At 42.3% G+C, this 25,332-nt stretch overlaps 1 protein-coding gene across 1 annotated transcript in view; it reads left to right on the top strand.

Moving 5' to 3' along the window:
* Positions 1-8,898: 8,898 nt before the first annotated feature.
* Positions 8,899-25,332, top strand: part of CHN1 (chimerin 1) — a 92,258-nt gene continuing 75,824 nt past the window's right edge. The window contains exon 1 of the mRNA XM_041472824.1: positions 8,899-9,274. Within this exon, the coding sequence (XP_041328758.1) occupies positions 8,914-9,274 (361 nt within the window). The 5' untranslated portion in view covers positions 8,899-8,913. The remainder of the gene's footprint in view (positions 9,275-25,332) is intronic.

Here is a 25,332-nt window from a genome sequence, read left to right as displayed (position 1 = left end):
AGGTCAGTGAAAGGGCCATCTGAGAGTCTGGCTGCTCTGTGCTCACTGCTGTTGCTGTGATGCAGCACTCGTGCACTCCTCTGTCCCTCTGGAGTGCTGCTGGTTATTTTCCTAGACACTGGCATTGGCCAACAGCCAGTGCAGCTGCAGAGAAAGAGGAGGGAGTAGAAACAGGACCAGAGCAGCGCTGGTTTCGTGGGAGTAAATTGTCATGGAAGCATATTTAAGTAGGCAGAACAAAAAGAGTTTGGGGAGATTGGCAAATGCAGTCTGAAAAGCACCAACAAATCTGTCTTGTTTGTGCTTGCTAAAAATAGATGAGGAAATCCCTAGATCTGGGACAATTTCTTAAAGCTAGAATAGTGGCTTTCTCTGAGAAACAACTGCAGTCTTGCAGCTGTTGCAGCTGCATCTGCCCTTCACTCTCAAGTTTTCAGAGCAGCAGGATGCTTTAAGGAGGTTATGATTCTCCACTGTCAGAAGGAAGGCATTCTGTTGTGCACACAGTAAAGAAATCTTAAGAGCAAGTAGCCTTGTGATCAAACCTTGAAACAAAGGAGAAAGAATAGGGAAAACGACTGTTCAGTAATGATTCACCTGAACTTTGCATCTGTTTTTGAAGCTGTTTATCTCCATACAAAAGCAAGTGAAATAGAATGTAGTGCCTACACAATGTTTTTCATTCCTTCAAAGAACTGGGCAGAATGCAGGCAATGTTACTTCCAGTGTTTTAGTGGAGGTTTTTGTCTTTATATGGCTAATGGTTGTAAGGAGGAATGTAATGTAATATGGTGTAACGAGGAAATTATTTTAATATTGTGTAACATTATAATCTGGATCATTGCTTTTGATTTGAGCACTCAGACAATAAACGAATTGGATTTTTTTGGCCCTTGTTACCCTTGAACAGTTTAGGACACGTTTGTCATGAAAATGCATCCACGTGGGAGCAAAAAGGAGAGCAGCTTTCCCGTGGGGGCCCAAGAAGCTGTTGTCTGACAACAAGCAGCAGAGTGGCAGCTGAAACATTGCTGCAATGCCCACAGAAATGGTGAGGCCTGGGTCCCTCTGCTCCTGCAATATTGCACAGGGTTTGCCAAAGAGCTTTGCTTGGTTGTGGCTTTTCAAAATGTAATTTCTTCACTTATTGGCCTTTAAGAAAAAAAAAAAAAGAAAAAACAAACCCAAACCTCTTTGGAAAGTGCTTCCCTAATCAGTGGCTCGTTGGTGCAGATAAACTCTGAATTCTGAAGTCATTGTGTTTGCACTGAAAGCATTGGTATCATATCTCTGTGTCGAAAACCACTAGAAACTGAGTGTGGGAAGGACTGAACCAGGAATTGGTTTTCTGTATATGTCCTTGATTGAGGATTGCTTGATTTTACAATTGAATACATGAGGTTGAATTCCAGATCTGAGCTTGGTGTGGTGATGTGCAAGTCAGGTTGCAAGATCAGTTATCTCTGATTTTGCTTAAAATAAAACTTCTGCTTGCACAGCTGAAAAGTTGCCAAGTCTTAGTAATATCTAATTTAGTTTTGATTTGCTAAGGAGCTTTCCACATGTCTTGGTTTACAATAAGCAAAACGTGCACCACTATGGGATGTAATTATTTTATTATTAAAGAAAGGGGAAATAAGGCGGGTTTTTTCTGTCTTCCTTCTTTCCTCCTCCCCCAGAAAAAAAACAGTGACATCAGGTACAGGAAAGAGAGACTCCTCTCTGTGTGGGTGACTAGTAAATAACGTTTTTTGGCACAATTAAGGGCTAAGAAGGCATCAGGTAATTCTTTCCTTTCATAAGGAATCTTACTGTTGTAAACTTACAGTTTACTAAAACTATTCTGATACTGGCAGATAAATTAATGAATAGTGAAAAACCTCAAATCCTAATTAAATCCCACTATTACTTCCAGGAATGGTTTATCTCCTCTCCAGGAATACTTGATTTGAACAGCTTGTTTAACAGGAAGAGCTATTGATCCCTTCAATAACACTTTAGAATCATTAAGAGGAAAAACTTTAATCTCCTTCAGCTCTTTGAAGTTGCTTTGGTTAATGTCATCTCTCTGCGATGCTGAAGAGCTAATGATGTTCTTGAAAGATATTTCCAACATTATTCTCTTGCCTTTTGTGCCCTGCTGCCATTAGCTGCCTGGCTGCTCACAGGGTTAGATGTGCAGTAAAGAAGGGAAGTACCAGTAGTGCATGTGCTTGCCTGCTCACTTTGGAAGGTTTTATATTCTCCTTCTAAAGTCTTCCTGGTGGAGGTAAACACATGCATCAGAGATTTTTGTTAACTTCTGATTAGCTGTCCTGTGCTTCTGTTATCTCAACATTTTGAGGCTTGGACTTAGAAGTATCTTCAAGTCATTAAATTTCATTCTACAAAGACCCTTGATAACATGATTGCATCTGTCTATACAGCAGAAAATTGTCACTGTTTCTAGACTTAATTTCTTATTTATTTTTCTAAACAATTACAAAAAATTAAACTTCAAATCTGGTACAGTTTGCCTTACCAGGGCCCACACACCCTTGTTCATGTGATGTGCATTACTGAGCCTTAAAATATCTCTAAATATTTCATGTGATCTGAATCATGGACATTATCTCAAAGAACACTAAATATTCTAGAAGGCGCAACCCTCTCTGAGAAGCAAATTGCATGGGATAGCTAATACCCTCATTAAAAACATTATTTTTGACTGGCTTGAGTAACACATACATTGGCTTGTCTAGGAATGTAAAATTACTTTGAGGGACTGATACTAGAAAATCAAATAATTGCACCAAGAGTGTGTTGGTTCTATGCAGCACTTCAGAATTGCTGCATTGTTATGAAGGTTCAGTTTCTTTAAAAAATCCTCAAATCCATCCAGGACGTCTAGAAGTGGGTCTGTAGTTCTAGAAGGCTCAAATGATTGCATGCAGAGCCACTGCCTGTTCTGTGGCACAGCTTATGGCTTCAAGTAGGAGAGCATCACCCAGGGTTAGACATTTTGAAAGATGGGACTAGAAGTATGTTGCAGGGTTTTATGTTTTTTGATGGCTAGCTTAGTTTTTAGTGATAATGGATGAAATGATAGTCGTAACAGTTTATTCCTAAGACTGCCAGTGGCTTGCCTTCTGTTTTTAACTTGCAATTACCATGGGGTTTTTTTTCCAAATATACACAAGCACTACTAACTAATGCTTAATATGAATTTCTAAGCATGGTATAAAAACAAAATATTATGAAAGTTAAATAGAAGGCATAAGCTGCATTTTATAGCCAGTATAAACACACTTGGATGTTTTATAGCCATCAGTATTATCTCCTTTGACACTTGAGGCTTGTCCCTAGCAGACAGAAAGCAGAAACTTCCTGGAATTTCTTTAATTAGCCTGTTCATTTCACTTAATAAAACAAGAAATCAAAACCATATTGTGTTTCTTACACAGGATTCTTAGAAAATGTAATGTAGAGTATTTAGCTCTTATTTCTGAGCAAAAGTGCAAGCAATTTTGAGATTTCCTAGTATTTTAATAATTTTGTTACCGATTTCACAATAGAAGTCTATGCTCATGGGATATGCCAGTAAGTGTGCACATGAGCAATAAGAAAGCTCATAAAAAGTCTGGTGCTAAAGTGCATTCAGAGCAGCTGCAAATAGGAAAAAAAAAAAAAACCAAACAAACAAGCCTTTTGCAATTATAAATAGTTTTGATACTGTTAGCTCTAAAGGTCACCTGGAACCTGCTTCAAGAGAAATGCTGTGCATGTCAGCATCAAAGTTTAAGATCATACGATTTTTCTACCTGCTACACAGGTAGCATCAACTATATCCTATGCACAGTACCTGTTTATGATGTAACTCTCACACATATATGCACATTGAGGAAATCCAATTAAGTGCAGTCATGATGTAAAAGTCCTTAAGAATTCTTTCATTAAGGACTTTGTTCAGGAAACACAGGCAAGAATGAGCTTTTTTCCTTTGATGAGCTTCCATTCAAAAATGGCATAATTTCTCCTAACATCAGTCTGAACACATCACATTCTTTAGATTTCAAGTAAACAGCATTAGTTTAGTTTTAAAATTAACACTGTGCTTGTGTGCTTTTCCCATTAGATCTTATGGCATTCACTTCTACTGTAACCAGGAAAGAAAAATCCAAGGTTGTCCTTGTCACCTATTTCTGTCGAACATTTTTCATGACCCAGAGAGCCAAAAGCAGGTGTGTTAAGCCCATTTTTCCTTTCACTGATGTACACCACGCACTGCATCCCAAGCTGCTCTGTGTTGTTGTGGGAACATAGTGCAAGTCCTGTGGATCAGGATAAGATGCCAAATGTGAGTATCTGATGTGGTAGTTGTGATTTTGTGATTTAAAACAGGAGCTGTGGTGGATGATATACATATCTCCCTTTCTTCAGCAATGATCAGAAAATGCAAGATGCAAGTTCCTCCTAACAACTGTTATTTTGCTAGTCTGTACACTGCAGATAAAAGAAAAAAATACTCAAAAATCTACAGACTAGGACAGATCCTAGTAAAACACTGCTAATGTCTGATTTGCAAAGTTTGTTCGTAGCTGCTGCAGTTGATGCAGGATTCTCTTTCCCTCTATGCCTGTACAGTGTTTGGTAATATCAGTCTTAAATGATTTTGCCATTAATAATGAACAGCAGCATCCAAAAGACAGGCTCAAATGGCAGTTCTGTCATCAAAGGGAGAAAGATTATCCAAAATGCTGGCAATGTGCAATGGCTGTTCTGGGTTTAATAATAGGCCTGATGTTATATTCAAATCACTGTCATCTACATAAATATTAATTATGACTAGCAAGCTGGCTGGTCAGCCTTCAAACATTTTATTGATGACTTTTAAATTAGCTAAAATAATTGAATTTTTCTTACTGAACAAGAGGCAGAAATCTGCCTTGCTGTTTTCCAAGGAGTAAACGCTCCATTGCAAATACTGTGAACACCAAATCTCCTTGGAAAGGCAGCCCTTGGCCACTTCCCTGCCTGCCCCACCAACTTCCAGCAATTACACATTAAAAGCTAAATTAAATTCTACATGTAACAAGGCTTCTACAAATGCTGTTTTCCTCCTGTCAAGGGGATCTGTAGCAGGAAGACACTAACTGTGATAAGATGCTACCCCTATTCATCAGGTAACATCTCACCATGCCTTCACTTTTACTGCTTCCCATTAATACAGGACAGCTTTAATTTATGGTGAGTTGGGGTTTTTTTCCTTCACACAACATTATATTTACTAGCTGGGAACCTGTTTTTACAGTTGTGTATAAATCTTTAAAAATGTCAGTGATTAATTTTAAAATCTCATTTATCACTGTATGATTAGTGCATTAGTTAAGGTTTGAAGAATAAATGTCAAGTAATTAGAAGCAATTTTGTACCAGACTCTCAGACAAGGTGATGGATCACAGAAAAGTCACTGGAAAATAGGCCACTGGACTCATGGTGCTCAGCACCCAGAGCAAGACAGCAAAAGGAGGGGAGCCAAAATTAAAAAAAAACCAAAAAAAAACAACAAAAAAAAAAAAAAAAAAAAAAAAAAAAAACATAAACACTAGAAACCAATCCCAAACCCCAGCAATGATATTTTACATGAATAATGAAGCTGTAGTAACTGACTACAGTTTCTAGAGAACTTTGAGATTTGAAAGATGAGGCAAGAAACCTCTGAAGGACAATGAGAAGGCCAGAAAATAGCATGTAACACATTTATTTCTCTCCTGGAGCCTTTATCCTTGAGGCACACTTTGTAATACACCCGCAAATATTCCTACCAGGTGGCAAATACCATGGCACCTTTGCTACACAACGTGATGCTAGCAAGCCTGTCTTGCAAGGGAAGGCTTTTCAAGGGCTAAAATCCAGGGAAAAAACCCACCAAGCTCATCCTTGCTGCCATTTAAACCAAGGCCGTGCACACCGAGGTTCTCTTTTGTTCTCTCCCCGATGAAAGAGCAAATCTATGAGCTGGGGTCTCCAGGAAGGAAGAGCCCCTCCGGCCAAAAGCACCAGGTGGGAGCTGTGCGGCCGCTCCCGAGCATCCGCATTTCCTCCCGCCGTCCCTGTGCACGGCACAACCATGGGGGATGGTGCTCGGGGAGCTCCTGCCCTTTTCTAATGAAATTCCCAGAGTTGTAGTTAAATCATTGTTATCGCTTGTGCATAAGATGTGCTGGCTTGATAAGGCATTACGTAATTTTAAGATAATGTTGTTATTAAAGAGATATATCCGTGAGGATTTCAGGTCCATTCAAAAGCAGGATGTGGTGGCAGGGACCTTCGCTTGGTGAATTTCAGGCTAATGTTTTTTTCTGCTTTGCACCTTTGATTTGTTCCTGCTGTGCTGAGGCTGCCGGCCCTTGTAAAGGCAGAGGTGCCATGGGTAAATGTACAGATGTGCAATAGGTAAATGTACAGATGTGCAATAGGTAAATGTACAGGTGTGCAATGGGTAAATGTACAGATGTGCAATAGGTAAATGTACAGAGGTGCCATGGGTAAATGTACAGATGAGCCATGGATAAATGGTACAGATGTGTACGGGCACACTCCATGCTGCCCAGCACCTGTGGGGGCTCTGGGGATAAGCCTGATGGTGAAGTCCTTCCAAAAGCTGCTGCTGCTGCTCCCTGAAGGCTGTTGGAGCCAGGGCTAAAACATCCTCCTGAGCTGAGAAAAGAATCTAATCAGAAATAATAATTGAGCTCTCTTTTGAAAACTCTGATCAGCTACTGCTCCAGGCACAGTAAAGTACAGTAACTAACTGTGAAATGACAACACGCTTCCCTAGGTTTTAGCAATAACTGCACTAATAGCAAAGGCATTATCAGACAATTGAAATTACTAATCAAATCACTCAGGCTGATCTTAACTGTAGTATTCATACTGCCTATCACAAAAAATAGTTTTACACTCTGAACAGGAAAGCATTTTTAATGTAAACATGCAGTTGAATAGTTAGCAAAAAAAGATTTGGGAGCAGTGGAAGAGTAAAAGTTGGCCATTTAATTGAAGGAAGTTGGAATGAAAGCTTGGGATTTAATTCCAGGAAACGTACGGGGGAAAAAAATCTGAAGATCCAACTTATTTCCAAAAAGCCAAGGAAAACACTCTGTGGACACAAAGGTCAAATCATGCAGGCAGAATTGCAAAGTTTTTTTTCATTGCTTTTTTTTCAAACCAGTGTTTCAAATCTATGTTTAACCTTCTTTTAGCCCTGCAATTGAAGTATTATTTCTTGGTAGTCCATCTGCTTAGTAAACATTTGTACTTTATACATGCAAAATGAAAATGTTTTGTAAAATCAGGTCCATCATGCTAGAATTCATTTGGGAAAGAATAAGAAGGAAACAATAATTCTCACATTTATTTTTTTAACTTCTTAAAGGGAGGTTGTAGACAGGTGGGGGTCGGTCTCTTCCACCAGGCAGCAACTGACAGAACCAGAGGACACAGTCTCAAGCTACGTCAGGGAAGGTCTAGGTTGGATATTATAGAAAAAAAATTTAACTGAAAGGATAATAAAGTACTGGAATGCTCTTCCCAGAGAGGTGGTAGAATCACCATCTCTGGATGGGTTTAAAAAAAGGCTGGACATGGCACTTGGTGCTATAGTCTAGATTCTGAGTTGAAGTGTTAGGACATAGGTTGGAGTCGATGATCTTAGAGGTCTCTTCCAACCTCATTATTCTGTGATTCTGTGAACTTTGCACACTAAGTGAAGTATATAAACATAAAACCCTATGGTTTTGAAATATATGACAGATGTAACAAATGTTATGTTTTTGTCTTAAAGGATATTTGGATATATTGAAAACTCCCCGCGATGTTTTCCTTTGGTTCTGTACAACAAAGATTAGGCAGAATTTGGAACATGAACACCTGAGTGCAATTAACTGCATAAACCACCTGTTTTTAAGACAGGCCTTTAGGCTTTAGCTGCCTCGTGGAAGGAAAGGTGTTTTATTCACTTGCTGACCCCGAGCTGCATTCACAGAACTGAAACCATTAATTGCAGCCTATGCACACGCTCTTCTTCCTTCAGGCTCTTCCCTGCCAGAAGCCTTCCCTTGCAGGCAGGCTTCCCACTGCACGCCCGCCGCCCCAGGAGACGGTGGGACCGGCTCCATGGTGTCCAGGAAAACACCGGCAAAGCCCGCTTGCGCTGCGGAGCTCGGTGTGCGATCCTCAGCCGAAGGTGGTGCACCCGCGCAGCTGCGGCGGGCTGGGAATTGTCAGCCTGTGAGGAGACGGGAGCGCGGCGGGCGGGCAGCGCCGATCCCGGGGGACACGGCGCTGATCCCGCAGGACACGGCGCTGCCCAGCCTGCTGCTGCCAGCCCCGTGGTGAGGGTCTGCTTTCGGCCGGAAAATGCCACCTGCTGCACAAGCTACTTACACCAGCAGCGGTGTTGCCTTTTCAATTTGGCGCTTTTGGCGCTGAAATTTACAGTCCTGGACAGCGAAAAACGATGACAACCGGGCTGGCTGAAATTTCTCGCACGAAATATTTTGAGGGGAAATCTATGTGTTTGATCTCTTCATGGCTGCTGGCATACAAGTGGGAATTTTCACCTCGCTTTAAGGAGTCATGTTTTTCACAGGACCTCGGCTCTTCTGCCGGACCAGGCAGGCGCAGCCCTGGTACGGCCGGGGCAGCGGTACTTTCCACGGGCATCTCCTCAGAGGAGCAGCGGTGCCCGGGACGGCCCCAGCGGTGCCCGAGGGCCGAGCCGGAGCGGCGTGCGGGGCTGGGCCCGGGGCCCGCGCGGGCCGTCCCGGGAGGGACGCGCTTCCCTTTGTGCCCGGCGGCGCGGCGGCCGCGTTGCCATGGGAACCGTCCCGGCGGCCGCGGCGGGCGGAGGCGGGCCGTGCGCGGCGCAAGATGGCTCCCCGAGGCGGCGGGACGCAGCGTGAGCAGCGGGCGGGGGGCGGGCGCGGGCTGCCCCCGGTGCCGCGCGTCCCCGGCCACGGTCCCCCGACACCCCCTGGCCTGGCCCAGCTCTGCCCGCCCCCTCCCCTCCCCTTCCCTGCGGGCTGCGCCCGCCCCGCCCCGCGGCAGCAAGTGGCAGCGGCCGCCGGTGCCGCGGGGCGCGCTGACAGCCCCGCGCCCAACTTGTGTTGCAGGCGCGCCCCGCCGCTGATGCGAGAGCTGCCGCCGCGCCAATGCCAGCGCCGCGCCGCCCGGCCAGCCCNCCGGGCCCGCCCCGCCGCCGCCGCCGCCGCGATGGCTCTGACCTTGTTCGGTGAGTAAAGCGCCGCCGCCTCGGCCCGGCGGGCGCGGGGCTGCCGCCCCCATTGTCTGCGGCGCGGCAGCGCCTGGGCGTGGGCGCCGCCCCGCAGGGCCGGGCCCGGGGCTGCGGGAATGACGCCCCGGCGGGGGCTCGGCTGCCGCGGGCAGAGAAAAGTTAGGGTGCCTCGGGAAGCCCCGGCCGCCGGGGGCTGTGCCGGAGCCGCGGGCCGGCCCGGGGGACCCCCGGGAGCGTCGGGGACACGGGGCTGCGGCGAACCGGTGCCTTCCTGCCGCGGTCAGCCCGGGAAAGGAGGCTCTGGGAGTGCTGCTCCGGCCGTGCTTCACAGCCTGGGACGGCGTGCTGGGAAGCGGCTTGAGAAAACTCCAGTTTAAACTGTTGAACATGTGGGCTCTGCTAAGTAACGTTATTAAATTAGGCTTGCTTGTGCTTAACGTGCGCAATTTTACGGCGGGCAAGCAAACAAAAAGGCTTCAAATTGTGTCTGGCAGCATTAGGTAAATGCAGCAATGCAAAGGAAAACAAAAATGAGTGTAACTAAGGTCAGTACAGAGTTAACAGGATAATCGGGATACCCTTTCTTGAAAGAAGCTCGTGCACCACAAGTGATTTCTAGTGAATAGAGGATGCGAAGTCTGTTCATTGTGTTTAGACTGTGGATTTTATTTAGTATGCAAGCAAATGGCTTGCTTTCATTGATTTCTTTATTCTTGGTCTAGTACAATTCCTTAAAAGACTAAAACCAATTTTTTGGGTTTTCTTAAAAATTTACACCTGCTACATTATTCTGCATATTGAACCCCATCTAAGAAGAAGTTTAGCACGTGTTGCAAGATAGCTCCCTACAAATAAAGTCTGTGTTGTGTTGGATTTAGCTACAGTGCTGTCTCCCATATTTATATTTCCTGCTCGAGTTTTTCAGGATGCAAAGGGTTCATAGGTCAAAGTCAACTGTCTCTGTTGTTATGTGCCTGGGGTCACTGAGTCCCCAGGACTTCAGGAGCTGCAGGTCGGGGGGCCCTGCAGGTTGTCAGGCGTAGGGTGAGGATCAAGCTCTTTAACTTAGAAGGGAAAGTGAGCACAAGGATCAAATGGCAGATTGGCTGTTTAAAAAAAAAAAAAAACAAAAAAAACCAAAAAAAACCAAAACATGGTTTATATTACATTGTATCATTTTGAATTAGATTGTTTGAAAATATATAGTTTGTTACACTGGCACTGAAGGTAAATATTGTCATTTTCCCTAACAGAAAAACATTTTTTAGGCTGAAATGCACACATTCTCCATGCTGAGTGTCATTATAATCTTTGTCTGCAAAAATGAAGAATATTTTAATTTTAACTTTTAAAGAAAGTGGCGTTCCTATATCAGCTACCTTTTTTTTTAACTTATGTAATTCTTTTCCAATTTGTATATGTTTGATCGACTGCATGACATATTCTATTAATACAAATTTGCATTACAAAGTAACTTGGTGGTTTTGTGTGTTATCACATCTGTTGTTACAGTAAATGTCATTGATACATCTAAAAGCTAATGAGTTAAGAGAAAATAGAATGGGGTGCTCTGCTGTGTCTGTCTCATTTTTAAACATTGTCTTGCTGAGGGTAAAACCTCAAGATTGCACCCTTTTAAGAAAACAAAAAGTGACAATAAAACAGTGCAACAAATACGGCTCATATGCATCAACAAATGAATGTGATGCCTTTCACAAATGTAAAAGCTTTACAGTATGCCTTAAGCTATGACTGCAGGAGTGTGACTTGTGTAAATGCAGAAGTGTATGTGAGTGCAATGTCTTTGCAGATGTGCTTGTGATTAATTTATGGTTGAGCCATCACAGCTTACTGTGTTGCTGTGAGTCCTCTGAGCTGGGGTAGCTTGCCACACTTTGTCTCATCACGTAACAAAGACTACAACATGCTTGCTTTGAGCTTCAGGAACAGTGTTCAGCCTTTATTATAAATGTTGGCTGCTGATGGATAGTTACATTTTCAGTTACTGCACTGGAGCTGACCCATAGTAAATCATTAAAAATATAACCCACAAAAGAGGGGGGTTTTGTTTATTTCAACGTAACCCCCTACCAATATCAGCAAATCTGAGGAAAGGCAAATTAAATGTCTGAATTAATTTATCTGTTTTAAGGCATTAAGCAGCTGTAACTGTGCTATTTTAAATTCACATCTATCTTATACCAGTAAAATTGTCCTGAGCAAACAGATTTCAGGGGAGTGGTTTCTTTGGTCCTGCTCACTCAAGTAAATTCTAGGCTCAATGTTGTGTTTTTATTTTCCCTAGCCCATAATGATACATCACTCTGAACCAAATTTCACCATTCTCAGGCTGCTTCTAATAAGTTGTGCTCCAAAAGCATGTAAAATTTTACATAAATTGCCATGTCAATTTTGGTGGGGGAGAAAATTCTCCAAGTTTCCTGGGTCCCTTTCAATCAGTGTGTACTTGTATGTGCACAGCACGGGAGAGGGGAGGGTTGGGAAATGTCCTAACGTGCTCTAGGGAGTGTTTTATGGCTCTTTCAGTGCATAGTGCAAAGACTCTGCTAGAAGGGGACAGGTCTGGGGACCAGGCTGACGTTGTTGCAGATCCTGGATTAGCAGGAGCAGGCTTACCGGGAGGTTGAAAGTCAGGTCCTGTTGGAAGTTGCCCTTTGCCATTGTTCCTCAGAGCAGCCCCACATTGCCACAGGAGCCCTGTCTGCAGTTTGCACCTTTGAGGCGGCATCTTGGGACTCTTGGAAAATTGGTTTTGAAAAGAGTTTGTAGTATTAAAAATGTATCAACAGCATTTTTCTGCAGAAAACCACATAAAGCCTAAGGGGTTCCTGGCTTAGCCCTTTTCAGTTACAGCCTATCGGCAAGATAATGATGCAGCAATAAAGTACAAGGGAAGAAAACATTAAGACCCTTCACTTTATCAGTTTTAGCTATTTTGAAATTCTTTTCTTCATCTTGCCATTGCCTCTCACTCATGCCCTTCCAAGATATCCTGTGCTGACAGCTGGCTGGATGGAAGGGATGTAGGGGGCTGCCCATGTTCCCCTGGTGCAGACTCAGATGATGAGTCTGTGATGTGGGTTATGGGAAAGAGGGGTTCAGCTGCTCCACAGATGGGAAGAGGAAGAGCAGCCCTGTTGGAATTAGTCAGCAATGGGAGAGCCTGGAAGTTGTTAGCTGGAAACATACCTCTGTTACCTCAGTCATGCTGGCTACTTCAGGCAATGTGTCATCCCAGCAGGGTTCATAGTTACGCATGGTTAACACTCACAGATGTATGCTGTGATTTTGGCCTGTTCGGGCCAGACTTGGGCTCCAAGATCCTTTTGGGATACAGCTCAGGATATTCAATGACTGTGTGATAAAGTTGCAATGACAGAAATAGCCTGTTGTGACCAGAGGTGGTCACCCATGTGTGCCATGCCTTTTCATGGTACCAGCCAAAGCAGGGTTTCACCAGTACGTTCAGTTTGTGTTCCAGTGGCCAAGCACTTGGAATGCAAGTTTGATCTAACAGTGGAAAGCAGGTCCTGCACAAGGACTGCATGAGCAAAGGACTGAAAGACAGTAAATTTCTCTGAGAAGCAGAAAAAATTGCTGTCTGATTCTTTTGTTTGTTGCAAGTAATAGATGCAATAGGTTTGATATCCATGTGAATTGCTTATTAAGAGTTGGTGGGGATTTTAAATTCATCTTATTCCACACAAAGTGTGCATTTTCACATGCAGTGAATGTAAATGTCTGGAACTTGAGCAGATGTCCAGTTCTATTGCTGTTTTTTCCTCCTACAGCACAGTCCTGTTGCCTTACAGAAGGTTGTTGTGATTACAGGTGTAGCCTCCTTTTTTCTCTGACTATTTCTTGCTGCCTGGTGCAGCAGCTGGAATGGTGTATAAGCCACTCTCTAACGTCTCAGCACAAAGTCTGGTGGCTGCATGCCCAGCCTTTGGGAAGCTGGGCTGAAGCCATTGCCTGGTTTAGCAGAGGTGGCTCAGGGATGCCCACCGCTCCTGCTGTGCTGAGTCCCTGCAGGGTAGCAGCTTCCTAGTGACAGGAAGAGCAATCAGTCACGTTCCTATGGCTAGACTTCCTAAAGCCATCTGTTAATAGCCTAAGATGTGAGATTGCACAGTGACAGGGCTGAGGTGCACGCTGTCATTCCACTTCCATTACTCAACTATTGGAAAGATAACAAACAACACAGAGGGAAAAGGAGGGGAAGTATTAAGTTATCCCACTGTTTGCTTGTGTCTTTGAATATCCTGAAAAGTGTTTAAAGAAAGTCAACACTGTACTTTGAAAGAACAATAGTTTTGTTATGTTTAGTGCTCGCAGGTTGTCCTTGTCTTTTATGAATTCCCTTCCTGTTCATTTATTTGCTCATCAACACTCTTGTGTGAACAAAGGAAGACATTTCAAAACAGCCAGGAGAGATCTTCATGGACATATTTGTCATTAGTTATCCATGCTCTTACCTTCTTGCTCAGAGCCTGCCAATGGATAAAAACTCATCCCTGAGTATTGGTGGTTAAGAAATGAGAAACGAAGGAATTCTCTTTTAATCTTCAAAGTGCTTGCACTCTGATGAGTGGCTACAGCTGAATGGGATTAGAGACAGGGCTGTAGTCAGCATGACAGATATGGTTTTATAAGGAGATGATGAACAATGGCAGTTTTTAGAGAGATCTTTAGGGAAAATATCAGAATAAAAGGAACAAGCAAGACACTGCTATAGGCAGAAAGGGCAGGGACTGAGAAGCCAATGATACCTCTGTTTCAGGTGTCCATGCATTTCTGAAGGACCATGTAAACAGCAATTGCTCACTTAGCAGAACTACTTCCATGGCTGTGAGCTCTGATGTCGTACTACACAGAATTAATTTTCTGTGACTATTTTCCACTATGGGTATGAAGTGAACCTTTTGAAATAAGTTCTTCCATACTTGAAATAATAATTAACAAATTACTGTTTCAAGTTCTATGTATCTGTGATTACTGTTCTCCATGCAAACTGTGCTTACTGACTCATGCCTGCTTCAAAAGGTAGGATATACTTATGTTGGTTCAAGCACAGATTTTCTAATGTGTCAGTCTTAAAGAGAGAAATTTTTCTCTAAATAATTATTTTCTTTGCTTGGGAAAGGGCATTAATTTTTAGAGTGCTTGGTTGGCACAGGTACAGAGAAAGTAAGTGTTCCTCTAAAAAATGGCTCACAACAGGCAATGCTGCAGATTCTCTGTAGGATAGGAATTACTCAAAAATTAATCTGCTCATTTCTTGTCTTGTGTGCAGAGCCTTCTAAAAACAGGAAATAAACAGATCACCTACAATTCAAGTTCTTCTCTTTATTTTCTCTATATTTGGCCCTGAGCTGTGCTTAAAACTTGTGGCTACCTGTGATTGTAAAGTTTGCTGACGGAGTCCCTTAACTAAAGAGTTAGCACCAGAAAAGTGGTCTCTGAATATGTTCCTTAACTGAAGTAGGTAATGGAAGCTTGTTCATGGATTTGGCACATTTATAGCAGGGTTTTTGTCACTACAGGGAACATAAATGTAGAATGATAGGAATGGTATTTATCATGGATGCTTCTAGGCCAAAAAGAAAGTAAAAAGCTTTGAAAACTCTTTGAAGAGTGTAAGGTGAGCAAGAAAGTGAATACATATCCCATGTGGCACTGCGTGTGCTAGGTCTTTTTCAGCAGAAGAGCAGTGAATTCAAAGTGGTCTTTTTAACCTGGTTGCAACAGATACTCTTGAAGTGGTTAGCCCTTGCTTGAAATACTTGGGCTTCATTCAATATTGACTAATACCAAGCTAATTTTAGAGGACATTTAAGTTCAACATCTAGTCACAATGGGAATTACAAACAGTCTGATTAGATGAAACTATTTAGGGATATTAGTACAATGTTTGGGTTTGGAAGGTTTTTTAACATTTAAAAATGAAGGTGATTTGTTAAAAATTGAAACCATTTTAGAAAGAAACTAGACCTTCCAACTCCCATTCATGTGTCTGGGAGGAGAAATGTCCAGGTGCTGAGAGTTGTAAGAACATTTTCTTGTAGGTGCTGTGCTAACCTTTCATGATTTATAGAACCTAATGAAACAAATAAGGAGAGCAGGCTTGAAAAGGTTTTGCCAGCGATGCAATGAAAAGAAAAACCTGTATAGGATATATTAACTAGTAAATTGGTATAAATTTATCAAAATACCAGCGAAGTGACACTAACAGTATAGACAAGGATGAAAAAATTTGAGTTGTGGCTTCTCAGCTTAGTACTTACAAGTGTGCTTCACACAGTGGCTATATAAAAACTGTGCTTGCTTTCAGTTGCGAGTATTAGAATAAGAATCTAAAGAAATCAGAAGTTTGAGGATTGTTGCTGAAACTGGAAAGAACATGTCCAGTTGTGTGCTCAAGTAATGAATTAAGGTGAGATTTTTTAATTTTCTCCAAGAATATTCTCTTATGCTATTATCAGATCAGGCACATTGAACAATTGCATCCCTTTCCTCCTTGACACCAGCAGATCCACTAAGAACAGAGACAGTCTGTGTAACACAGAATCTCATCTGATGATGTTGAGGTGAAAGACACTCTGAATGTGAGGATCTAGGAAGGTTTCCTGATGTACACTTCACGTTGGCCAAGGGCTGATGTTTTAGGTGTAAATGTGGGATTTCTTCTGTTTGTTTTGGATTCAGTTGGTGGTTCTGGCTTTGTCAGGTTTTGGGACTTTATTCTGTCACTAATTCTCTTCAAGAGGTCTTACCTGTTTTTTTTTCAGGTGTACAAAAATTTTTCCATTGACAGAAAGCTCATCTCAGTATCAAGGAAAGATTGTGTGTACTCACAGTGGCAGTACTATAGTAATAATTTAAATACTGCTCTAATAGTAAACTCAAAGCACAAGCCTTTTGGAAGACTGTGCTATTTTTATTGAATAAAGGCAGATTAATCAGGATCCCGCAGGGTGCAGACATGGGTAACTGCTCTGTGCAGTCTAAGCTGAATGAGCATTGTTGGACAATTCTGTTTTTTCTGTTCTGGGGTGTAGCATCCACAGCTCAGGCTACTGAGCTGCTCCACCCTGTGGACAGAGATTGTACAGTTCTGCACACAAATGTCTTCACGAGGAAACAAAACAGACCCGAGACCTGCCCCAAGGGCTCTTTTGTAGTTATTACCAGAAGATGAGATGCTTCCTCCTCCCTCATAAAATCGTAAACTGGCTTGGTTATTCTTCCAGTGCCATGGCTTGTATCTGGCTTGTACATCTTCACAAATGATGGCAGAAAGTTTAAAACCCTCTAGATGTTGCTTTTTTGAGACTGTGTTGAAACAAAGAAAAATACTCTTTAAGGTCTCTGAAATATTTGGTTTTCTAAAGCATTTAACAATATAGCTAGGACTTGGTAATTGCATTACATCTGGGCCTCAGGCACCCTTGCTGGCCATGCCCAGGAAGATGCTGGGAATAATTCCTGCAGTTCTCCATGCTGTTCTGAGGGTTTGGCTGTGTGTGGAGTGATTGGTCATTGTCCTGGTTCTAGTCAGGGGGAGGGAGGGAGGTAGGTTGGTCACACCCAGCTGGAAGCCAGAAGTGTTGCTGTGTGTGCAGCAGCCTCTGTGAATATGTCAGAATTGGTTGACGTTTGACATTTACAGCACTCTTGAATGAAAAAGGTATATAAAATGAAAATTATATATATGAAGTGATTTGAAAGTTATTGGAAATTGTGCTCCTAGAATTCTATTTATTCATCTGTGAATCTAATTTCCATTATATATTTTGAGACATTCATCCCTGAATTTATTTTCATGACCTTATTAGCTGTTATATGATAAGCATCATGGAAGACTGGTCATGTTGGGGCTGGTTTGCTTTTGGTTAAAATTTTGTTAATGCTGATGGGGTGTGATAAAGTGGTCTGCTTTTCATGTGACCAAAGCTTAGTCCCTTGGAGAATGCATTAGGAAAACTGCATTCTCTGGTTGTGGACCTCTGAAGAGGTTGCAGGCTGGACCTTCCTGCTCACAGTGAGCAGGTAACTTCCTTTTGGTGTCTGTCAGTCTGTAAGGAAGCCACTGTCACATCCAGCTTTGGTGCAGGTGGCAGGATCTGGCTCTGCTGAGCACATCGTGTGGTTGGGTCTGGGTACTCCTGGTGCTAGTGGGAGGTGGTGGTTTCCTCTCTGCTACAGTCTTTATCTCCATCTCCTTCCTGCTTCCTTTGTTGGAAGAACTGTCTTGCCATTTAAGCAGCTGAAATAAAAATATATGTTTTCTGATCTTGATCAGAAGCTGAATGTCCCAAGGCAGCTTGTTTGTGTGAAAGTTCACTCTAAGCATAAAGGTAAAACTCTGCTTCCTAAATACTAGAATTGTTTTGTTGCCCACTGCATTGTGGTGTGCTACCACAGCTACAGAACCACAGTTGCAACTATTTAAATTACATAGCAAGTACAGTGAGCATCATAGGATCACAGAGGAGTTTCAGTTGGAAGGGACCTTAAAGTTCGTCTAGTTCCTACGCCCCTTGCCATGGGCAGGAGCACCTTCCACTAGAGCAGAGCCCTCTCCAGCCTGGCCTTGAACACTTTCAAAGATGGGGCAGCCACAACTTCTCTGGGCAAACCTGTTCCAGTGCCTCAGCGCCTTCCCAGTAGAGTATTTAATGTAGGAAAGTTTTAGAGTACTGCTGCAGCACTGGATAAGGAGAGACTAAATTATTTCTTCTGTGGTGTAAATAGGGGACTGTGAAAAAAGGAGGAGAACAGATCTGAAAAACAAACTCGGTGCCTTAGTACAGTACCTGACCATTCCTTGTGCTCACATGGGCAGGGTACAAGTCATTCCCCTCAATGCTGAATTAGTATCTGACACATATGCAGTCCAGAGTAGACTACAGACTATAAAAGTTGCTGATAATTATTTGGTAGGGCCAGTCTTCCAGTGTTTTTCAGCTGTGCTTTATGGTTTCCATGTGAATCTGGACACAAGGTTTCAGTGCAATCTGGGATCATTTTTCATTTTAAAAAAAACCTACCAAGAAACCCCAAACAGGATGTACTTCTTCCTCACCTCTCTCTTACAGGCAGAACATGCACATGTGGGTTTATCCTTCCAATTAAGGAAGCATAATTTTGACACAGCAATTAATTCTACTGATTTCCTTTTTGGCTTTTTTTTTTTTTTTTTTTTTTTTTTAGCAGTATATTTATAAATGGGACTTAAAAAAATATTGAGAAAAATCTTCAGTGGTTTAGTAGAAACAGAAGGGAAGGAAGCTTGCCACAGCATTCATTTCCAGTGGTGAGCTCATGTGCCTGTAGCTGTGCTGTTCCTTTACTGTGGTGCTCAGGGAGCTCCTGGCTGGCCTGTCTATTTCCCAATGCCACATCATGGCAAAGCAAGCTGTGGCCACAGTCCCCTCCCTGCACCCTTGTGTGCCCCTCCTCAGTGAGAGAGCAGCAAGCACAGCAGTAACTCGATGGAGCATCTTGTATTCCTTAGATTTTACTGAAACTGTGCAATGTGAGAAGATACTCCCACCCCAATCCACCTCCAGCTGCATTAGACCAAAGATGATAATTTAGTCTCGACTTGTTCTTCTGCAGGCTCAGAATTAGCAGGAGCTGAGCCATAGTCCCTGTGTGCCAGCTGTCCCAAAGCATGGTGAGCCCCAGGCTGGGACAGAGCATGCAGCACTCCTGGGACAGGAGCCCAAGCAGCCTCTGGGATGAGTGAGCTGCAGACTGCTCTGTCAGAGGGAGAGCTCACTCTGGCTAACTCAGCTTGTTGACTTTTTTTCTCACTTACTCTATAAGGTCTATAAGAAGCAGAAAGATATTTTTTATTGCTTTTTTTGATGACATGGTTGATTCTGCTGTTAATAGTGATTTTTAAATGTAAAAAAACTGACATTTTCCTTCTCCCACTGCTGTGCAAGAAAGAGCAGGTGTGGAAGACACAGGCAGGCTTGCCATGCCTCGGAGCTGTCTTAGCATTTGCCCTTCTTTCTCTATGGATATCCTGTGTATCACAGTCTCTCACAATTGCTTGCAATATTCTGCCTCACAGCAGTTTTCACCAAGCTGTGTCAGGCCAGGACCATTTTTAAATTATAAAATTGATTTTTGATCTGTCCCATCCTATCACTATTCTTCTGTCTGTCTGTGTGTGTTTTCCTGTGCTGTCAATTGCCATGATAGGGTTCTTTTTATAAAGTCAAAGTGGGGTTGAAGACACAAAAAAAGCTGTTATCCAGAGAGACAATGCTGGCTGGGAGAATACTGGGTTAGCAAGACTTGGGAATAGAGATACTGATCTTTCTTTGATGAACTCATCTACAAGGGCCTCTGCTTCTCTCACCATCTACCGTTCCTATTTTCTGTTTAGATGTCTTATTATGTAGGACTGAGTCTGCTTTTCACTTGTGGACAGTTCCATGGAATCTTAGTTCCAGTAAGGATGCTTTAATATCCTAGAAATGCAGCTCATAATTGTTGGAAACCTGTTTAACGTAGTGCTATGGTAACATGAGAGTTAATAACCCAAGTTTCTGTTACTTGTGGACAAATTTGTCTTTCTTCTAATAAGTGGAGAAAAAGGAGAAAGAAAACAATTTCAAAACAGAGACAAGAAAACCATCTGAGTTCATCTTCTGTAGAGGGAAAGAAACATGGAGTTAACTGAAAAAGGACTTGGAGGTTATCTCTGAGCATTGATCATATCAAGCTTTCCAGCTATTTCTCCCATTCCTTCAGGGCAGTACCAAACCTCTGTTCAGCTCTTCTTCCAGCAGCCTGTTCCCAGCTCCTCTGATCTGCTTTTCTCCTCCCAAACCCAGAATGAGCAGAGGACAAAGGGGAAGCCCATGCAGAAAAGCTCTCAGTGCTTGCAGAGCTGCTAAAGCTCTCTGAGACCGTTTGGCTGTTGCTCCAGTTGCTCAGTGTGCTGGGTGGTGCAGGAGTGGACCCAGAGCACGGATTCTCCATGGACTGGCCCTGCTCTCTCTCCTTTGTCTGGTTCCTGCCTAGTGCAGCAGATGAGCCTGCCAAGGAGGAAAATCATTATGAAAATGATGGATGTAATGCTATAAACAGGGAGGGGCTGTTGGGTGAAAAGCTTTCACCATAGTTTATTGGTTGCAGTTATAATAGTGAGCCATGGCATTGCCAAAAGGAAATGTGAAGTTTTCAGCTTTTCTACCTGAAGCATCCTAATTCATTTCTTTGGAGGCCTCTTGAATGTTTTATATGTGGAGCGGACGAGATAAGGAGTGGTGCGTCTAAGACTGGGGAGAAGCTCACAGCGGTCAGAGAATGCCTTTTGGAATAAAATCTTAAATTCCAATTAAAAAAAATGCATTCTACCACATTGTTTCCATTTCCTGTCTCAGACCCTGCCAGTAATTTTTTTAGGACTTTCCTTCATGGCACTGTAAAAAGCAATCATGATATTGGGCCAGGTTACTTTACTCGGTAGTTGCATCTGTTCTGAAAGTAAGGTCGTAAATACAAACCATCTTTTTGCCTGAGCAATGGTGTGTGTTACTGACAGCTGTTTTAGAAAATGAAAAATCTGTTTGTAATAGGAATCATTATAGGTTTTTATAACTTGATGGTCTAACAGTTTAAATGGGTCAAGTTGGAGGAAGGAGAAGCTACATCAGTTTGACCATCAGGCACAGTTGGAGTGATGTGCTTTGGAACATGAGGCTGTCTTGATGCCAGTTATAACAGCAGTCAGAAATCAGATCTGCTCTTAGTTTTCTCTGGAAGGCTCAGATTTTTGCCTGGACTGCTAATGGGTGGTTTGGTTTAGGTTTTTTTGTTTTTTTTTTTTTTACCCCAGGAGGTTAATGAATGCACAGCAGCTATCTTGGTCTGAAATGCAAAGGTGGACAAGTTCTCAGTGGGTTTTTACCAAGGGATAGGGTGGCAGAGTCAGTCTTGTGCTCTTTTATTGAGGTTTAGCTTTTGGTAAAGCCACAATGCTCTACTTAAAAGTGTGTTTTAGAGTAGGAAAGTGAACTTATGTTCATTATGTTGGTGTTGTGTGTGGAAAAACAAATCAAAGCAACCAAGCAAACAGTGATAAAGCACATCTCCCTATTCAGCAAATTAGGGGATTATGCAATGGATGGAGGAGTTGTATTTCAAAAGTACTTGTCCTTTTTTAGGGTCTTTTCTATCAGCTTTGACTGGACAGACATTGTATTCAGGGGAGAAGGTTAATTTACAGCTAGAAGACACTTTTATACCCTGTCATGTTGGTTTTTTCACTAGTAGGGTAACTGTTCTGAATATTTGTGTAATCAAACTCCAATCAATATTTCCTGTTAGATGTGTTAGAGAAATGAAGACAAAAAAGTATTTCTGTGAATGCCTTGAGACAGTGGCTATAACAGTTGTCACTGGCTTGAAGTTATGGTAAAACTGCTGTGCCCTTGTTAGTGTTATTAATGTTTGGAGGAAGTGAAGCAAGTGATGGGAAATGAGTTTTGTCTTTGTGCAGGCAGACTTTTAAAATAGGAGACAAAGAAGGATTTGCAGAAGAAAAAATAGGAAAGGAAATGTCAAAGGGTAAATGTTTTCTCTTGTATTATCCCTTGCTATGGTTGGAATGAGAGAGTATGAGAGCAATAGTGTCAGATATTTCTCCAGCCTTCCATGTGAACTTCACTGGCCATGACCAAAACAGTGTCTACAGAGAAAAACCAGTCTGGGTTTCAAAACAAAGAAGTCTGATTGCAGTGTTCAAGCTTGTGCAACCTGCCATTATTCTGAATTTAAAGTGAATAAGAGTTTGCTTTGCTGAATCTAAAAGGTACTTGGAAAATTTTCCTGTTAAATCTAACAGAGGCAATTCATCCAATAAAGACCTATTTCTGAAAATTTTGACCTTACAATATTAGTCTGCAATAGGTCTTTCAAATAACCCATAGGGAGGATGGGAAACTGCCAAACTCATTGATCCATCTCTTCAGGGCTGCAGTCGTAGTCAGCTCTGTCACAATGAATTAAAAAAAAAAAAAGACTGGCTGTTTTTCTTTTAAATAGATACATTAGAGAGGCATATTTGATTTTGACAACATCTTCAGTTGGGAGTTGTTTACTGTGTAAATTAGACATTTCAGGATACATGTGGTGATGTAAATGAGAGGGTTGCAAGACAGCCTTTGGGCTGACTTTGTTGTTTTACCTGCATCTGACTTGCAGAGCCATGTCAGGAAGCAATTCCCATCGTGTCTGTCTTTTCTTAGGGAGCAAAGGGAGTGTTGCAGGAATACTGAAAATCAGCAGCAGCCTGTTGTTAAATTCCGTCTTTATTAAATGCCCACAAGGTGGCACTTGTCATCTTTTTACCTCTGTGAGAGTCAAATTTTTATACTTTCAGCAACACTAAGAAATAATACTAGATGTTTTGAAACTTAAAGAGTAAGCTACCTGTGCTTTCATGGCATATTTCCCCACCCCTCCATTAAACTACTGTCAAGAGAAAGACAAAAACAGCTGTGTATTGCTTGTTACCATTGCATATGTGAAAATTTCACCTTAAAATTTATTTTTTTTGCTGTAAGATATAATTTTTTTTATTTCTCATTACTTGTGCAGTCATATGCCAGTATTTTATCTGGCAAAGAGGAGGAAAAATGATTCCTTGCTTCCTTTGCTTTGGTTAAATGAAAATCTAGAAATGAATGATTTGCAACCTGGTCTAATCGCTTAGAGGATGAGTTCATTTCACTGCAGCAGTGCTTGTGATAATCAAAATATTACTTCTTAAAATTTCCCATTATTCATAAAGAGGCAATAATAATAGACCTGCTCATAAAAGTCATTGAACTCTGGCTGTTTTCAGTGGGTCTCTCATTCAACCCCATTAGAAGCATTCCCACAGAATTTATTGTTGCCAGATCAGACATTGTAGAAACAGGATGGCATGTGATCCATTTTTTCTTTCTTCCCCTCAAGACTGATGTAATTATCAGAGCATGCCCCTCTTTAGGCCCCTTCACTTTTGCTGAGTGTGCTTTCTCGGCTCCCCCTTGGTCACAGCAGAGAAATGCCATTAGCCCTTGTAGCCTTCTGGGGCATTGTTCGTACTGACTTTCTCTTAATCATTTTTTCTCCAGTAATAACAAGAAACATAATTGTACTGTTTTTGAGTAGTAAAAGCAAAAGCACAAGAGGATGGAAGAGCAAATAAAAATAAGTTTTTAATATTAAAAATTCCTGGGGCACAGGATGTGTGATGTAGTGCCATCTTGCAACTGAAGGGATGCTTTCATTATTGGTGTCTGTTTTCAGTGATTTGTATCTTTCCTTTAGATGTATTTTACTCTTGTTCTCCTCCAAGATGGGAATGCCTCTGAAAAAGAGAAGAAAATACACTGAACTGTTTTCTTGCTTAGATAACTCAAACACCATTTAATTTTAAATGCCTAAAGCTGACCATGTGCATTTGAATTTATGGACATTGAAAAGTGTAGCTACCTGTGCCAAAGGGCAAGGTAAAGGAGTAACACTTAGTATAAAAAGCTTTTTCACTGGTGACTGTCACCTCTACCCACAAGCTTGGGCACGTTCCTGTGGGTGGATGCTTCAGTGGCAGGGTGCCTTTCTTGTGTGCCAGCTCTCCCAGGGCTGGCCTGGGAGCAGCTGGGCGCTCTTGAGCCAGCTGCATGGGACCCCTGCCTGCAAATTGCCATCCCCTGGCAGGAGATGAGCCACATAAGCTGGCTTTTTGAACCTAGAGGCAGTTTGTCTCTGTGGTCAGACTGGGATTTAGTTGGCATTTAGCTGCCTCACTCCAGCTCCCCAGCGCGGTGGGTTGTGTCGTGTCAGCAGCACGATGGGCTCAGAGCAGGGGATGCTCTGCTGGGAGAGTTAGCTGTCTGCACACCACTGAGGTGCCTGCTGAGCTCTAACACCTGCCAGCATGTTGAACTGGATGCCTGTCCAATGTCTTTTCCCTATCTGGAGAAGGTGGAGAAAACATATGGTGGTTTATTTGGAAACTTGCACTGAAGATCCTTACAGCATTGATGTCTTCGGAAGAGCCTTGATACATCTAAAAGTTTTCAAAGCATTTTTTCTTTTTCTTAATTCAAAGGAAATGGTGTGCCAAAGATAACATTAAAGAAGCATCAAAGACTCAATAACATTCTAGAAGTATCAGTCATCATTGCTGAGTGACATACAGAAATGTGGTGCTTATTGCCTGGGGTGTTCTCAGCCCTGTAGAGATCTTCCCATAAACAAAGGAAATTCTGTGATGCCCAGGTTGTGAAACCCTAAGTGTTTTCCACATGGCCCCAGGCCATATATGCCATCAGGTTCTTGTCATTATGTCTTTGTTTGAAGTCACTAATGAAGCAATATTACATTTGTGTTAACATTATTTATTCAGTGTCTTCTAAACTCCAACTTTTTTTTTGTAAAATAACAGTATAAGAGGTTTTGTTTAAGAGAAAAGGAATATTCCAAAAAGTTGCATGTCATATCTTTAAAAATGTGCTGTAAACTTTTGCAAGATATTTTGGTCAGAAATAGTTTGCTGCCCTGTTGCTTTGGAAAGATGAAGACAGGAGAAGATTGAGCCAGAGGATCATTTCCCTTTTTCTATTCATGTGAAGGATTTAAATGCTGAAAAAGTATTTGTTTCTAAGAAAATATTTCTTGCCAGGTAAGAAAGCCTGACCACAGCTTTCTGTCTCGTTCATTGACACTGACTGCAGTTCACTGCAGCCTTTGGCAGCTCCGTGTGGCGCCCTGAAGCCAGGGTGGGGCGGCTTGGTTTCCACAGGATCTGCTGCTGTAATGGGCAGCAGCCACACATGTGACACTTGCTCTTTGCATCAGGGTCCTGCTCCTGCCCACCACCCCATGATTGTCATCTCACTTACTGCTCCTGGTAGCAGAAGGGTGCAAAGAGGCTTTGTGCAAAGAAAAGGGCATCCCAAGTTCTTGTCTTGGAGCAATGAAGGATATTTGGTGTGTGTCCCTTACTTCTTCCCTACACA

The sequence above is a fragment of the Pyrgilauda ruficollis genome, unplaced genomic scaffold, assembly GCF_017590135.1.
Source record: "Pyrgilauda ruficollis isolate IOZ18807 unplaced genomic scaffold, ASM1759013v1 scaffold3, whole genome shotgun sequence".
In the NCBI taxonomy this organism is placed as follows: Eukaryota; Metazoa; Chordata; class Aves; order Passeriformes; family Passeridae; genus Pyrgilauda; species Pyrgilauda ruficollis.
The sequence above is the reverse complement of the archived record's forward strand: the minus strand, read 5'-3'. Positions and strand labels throughout refer to the sequence as shown.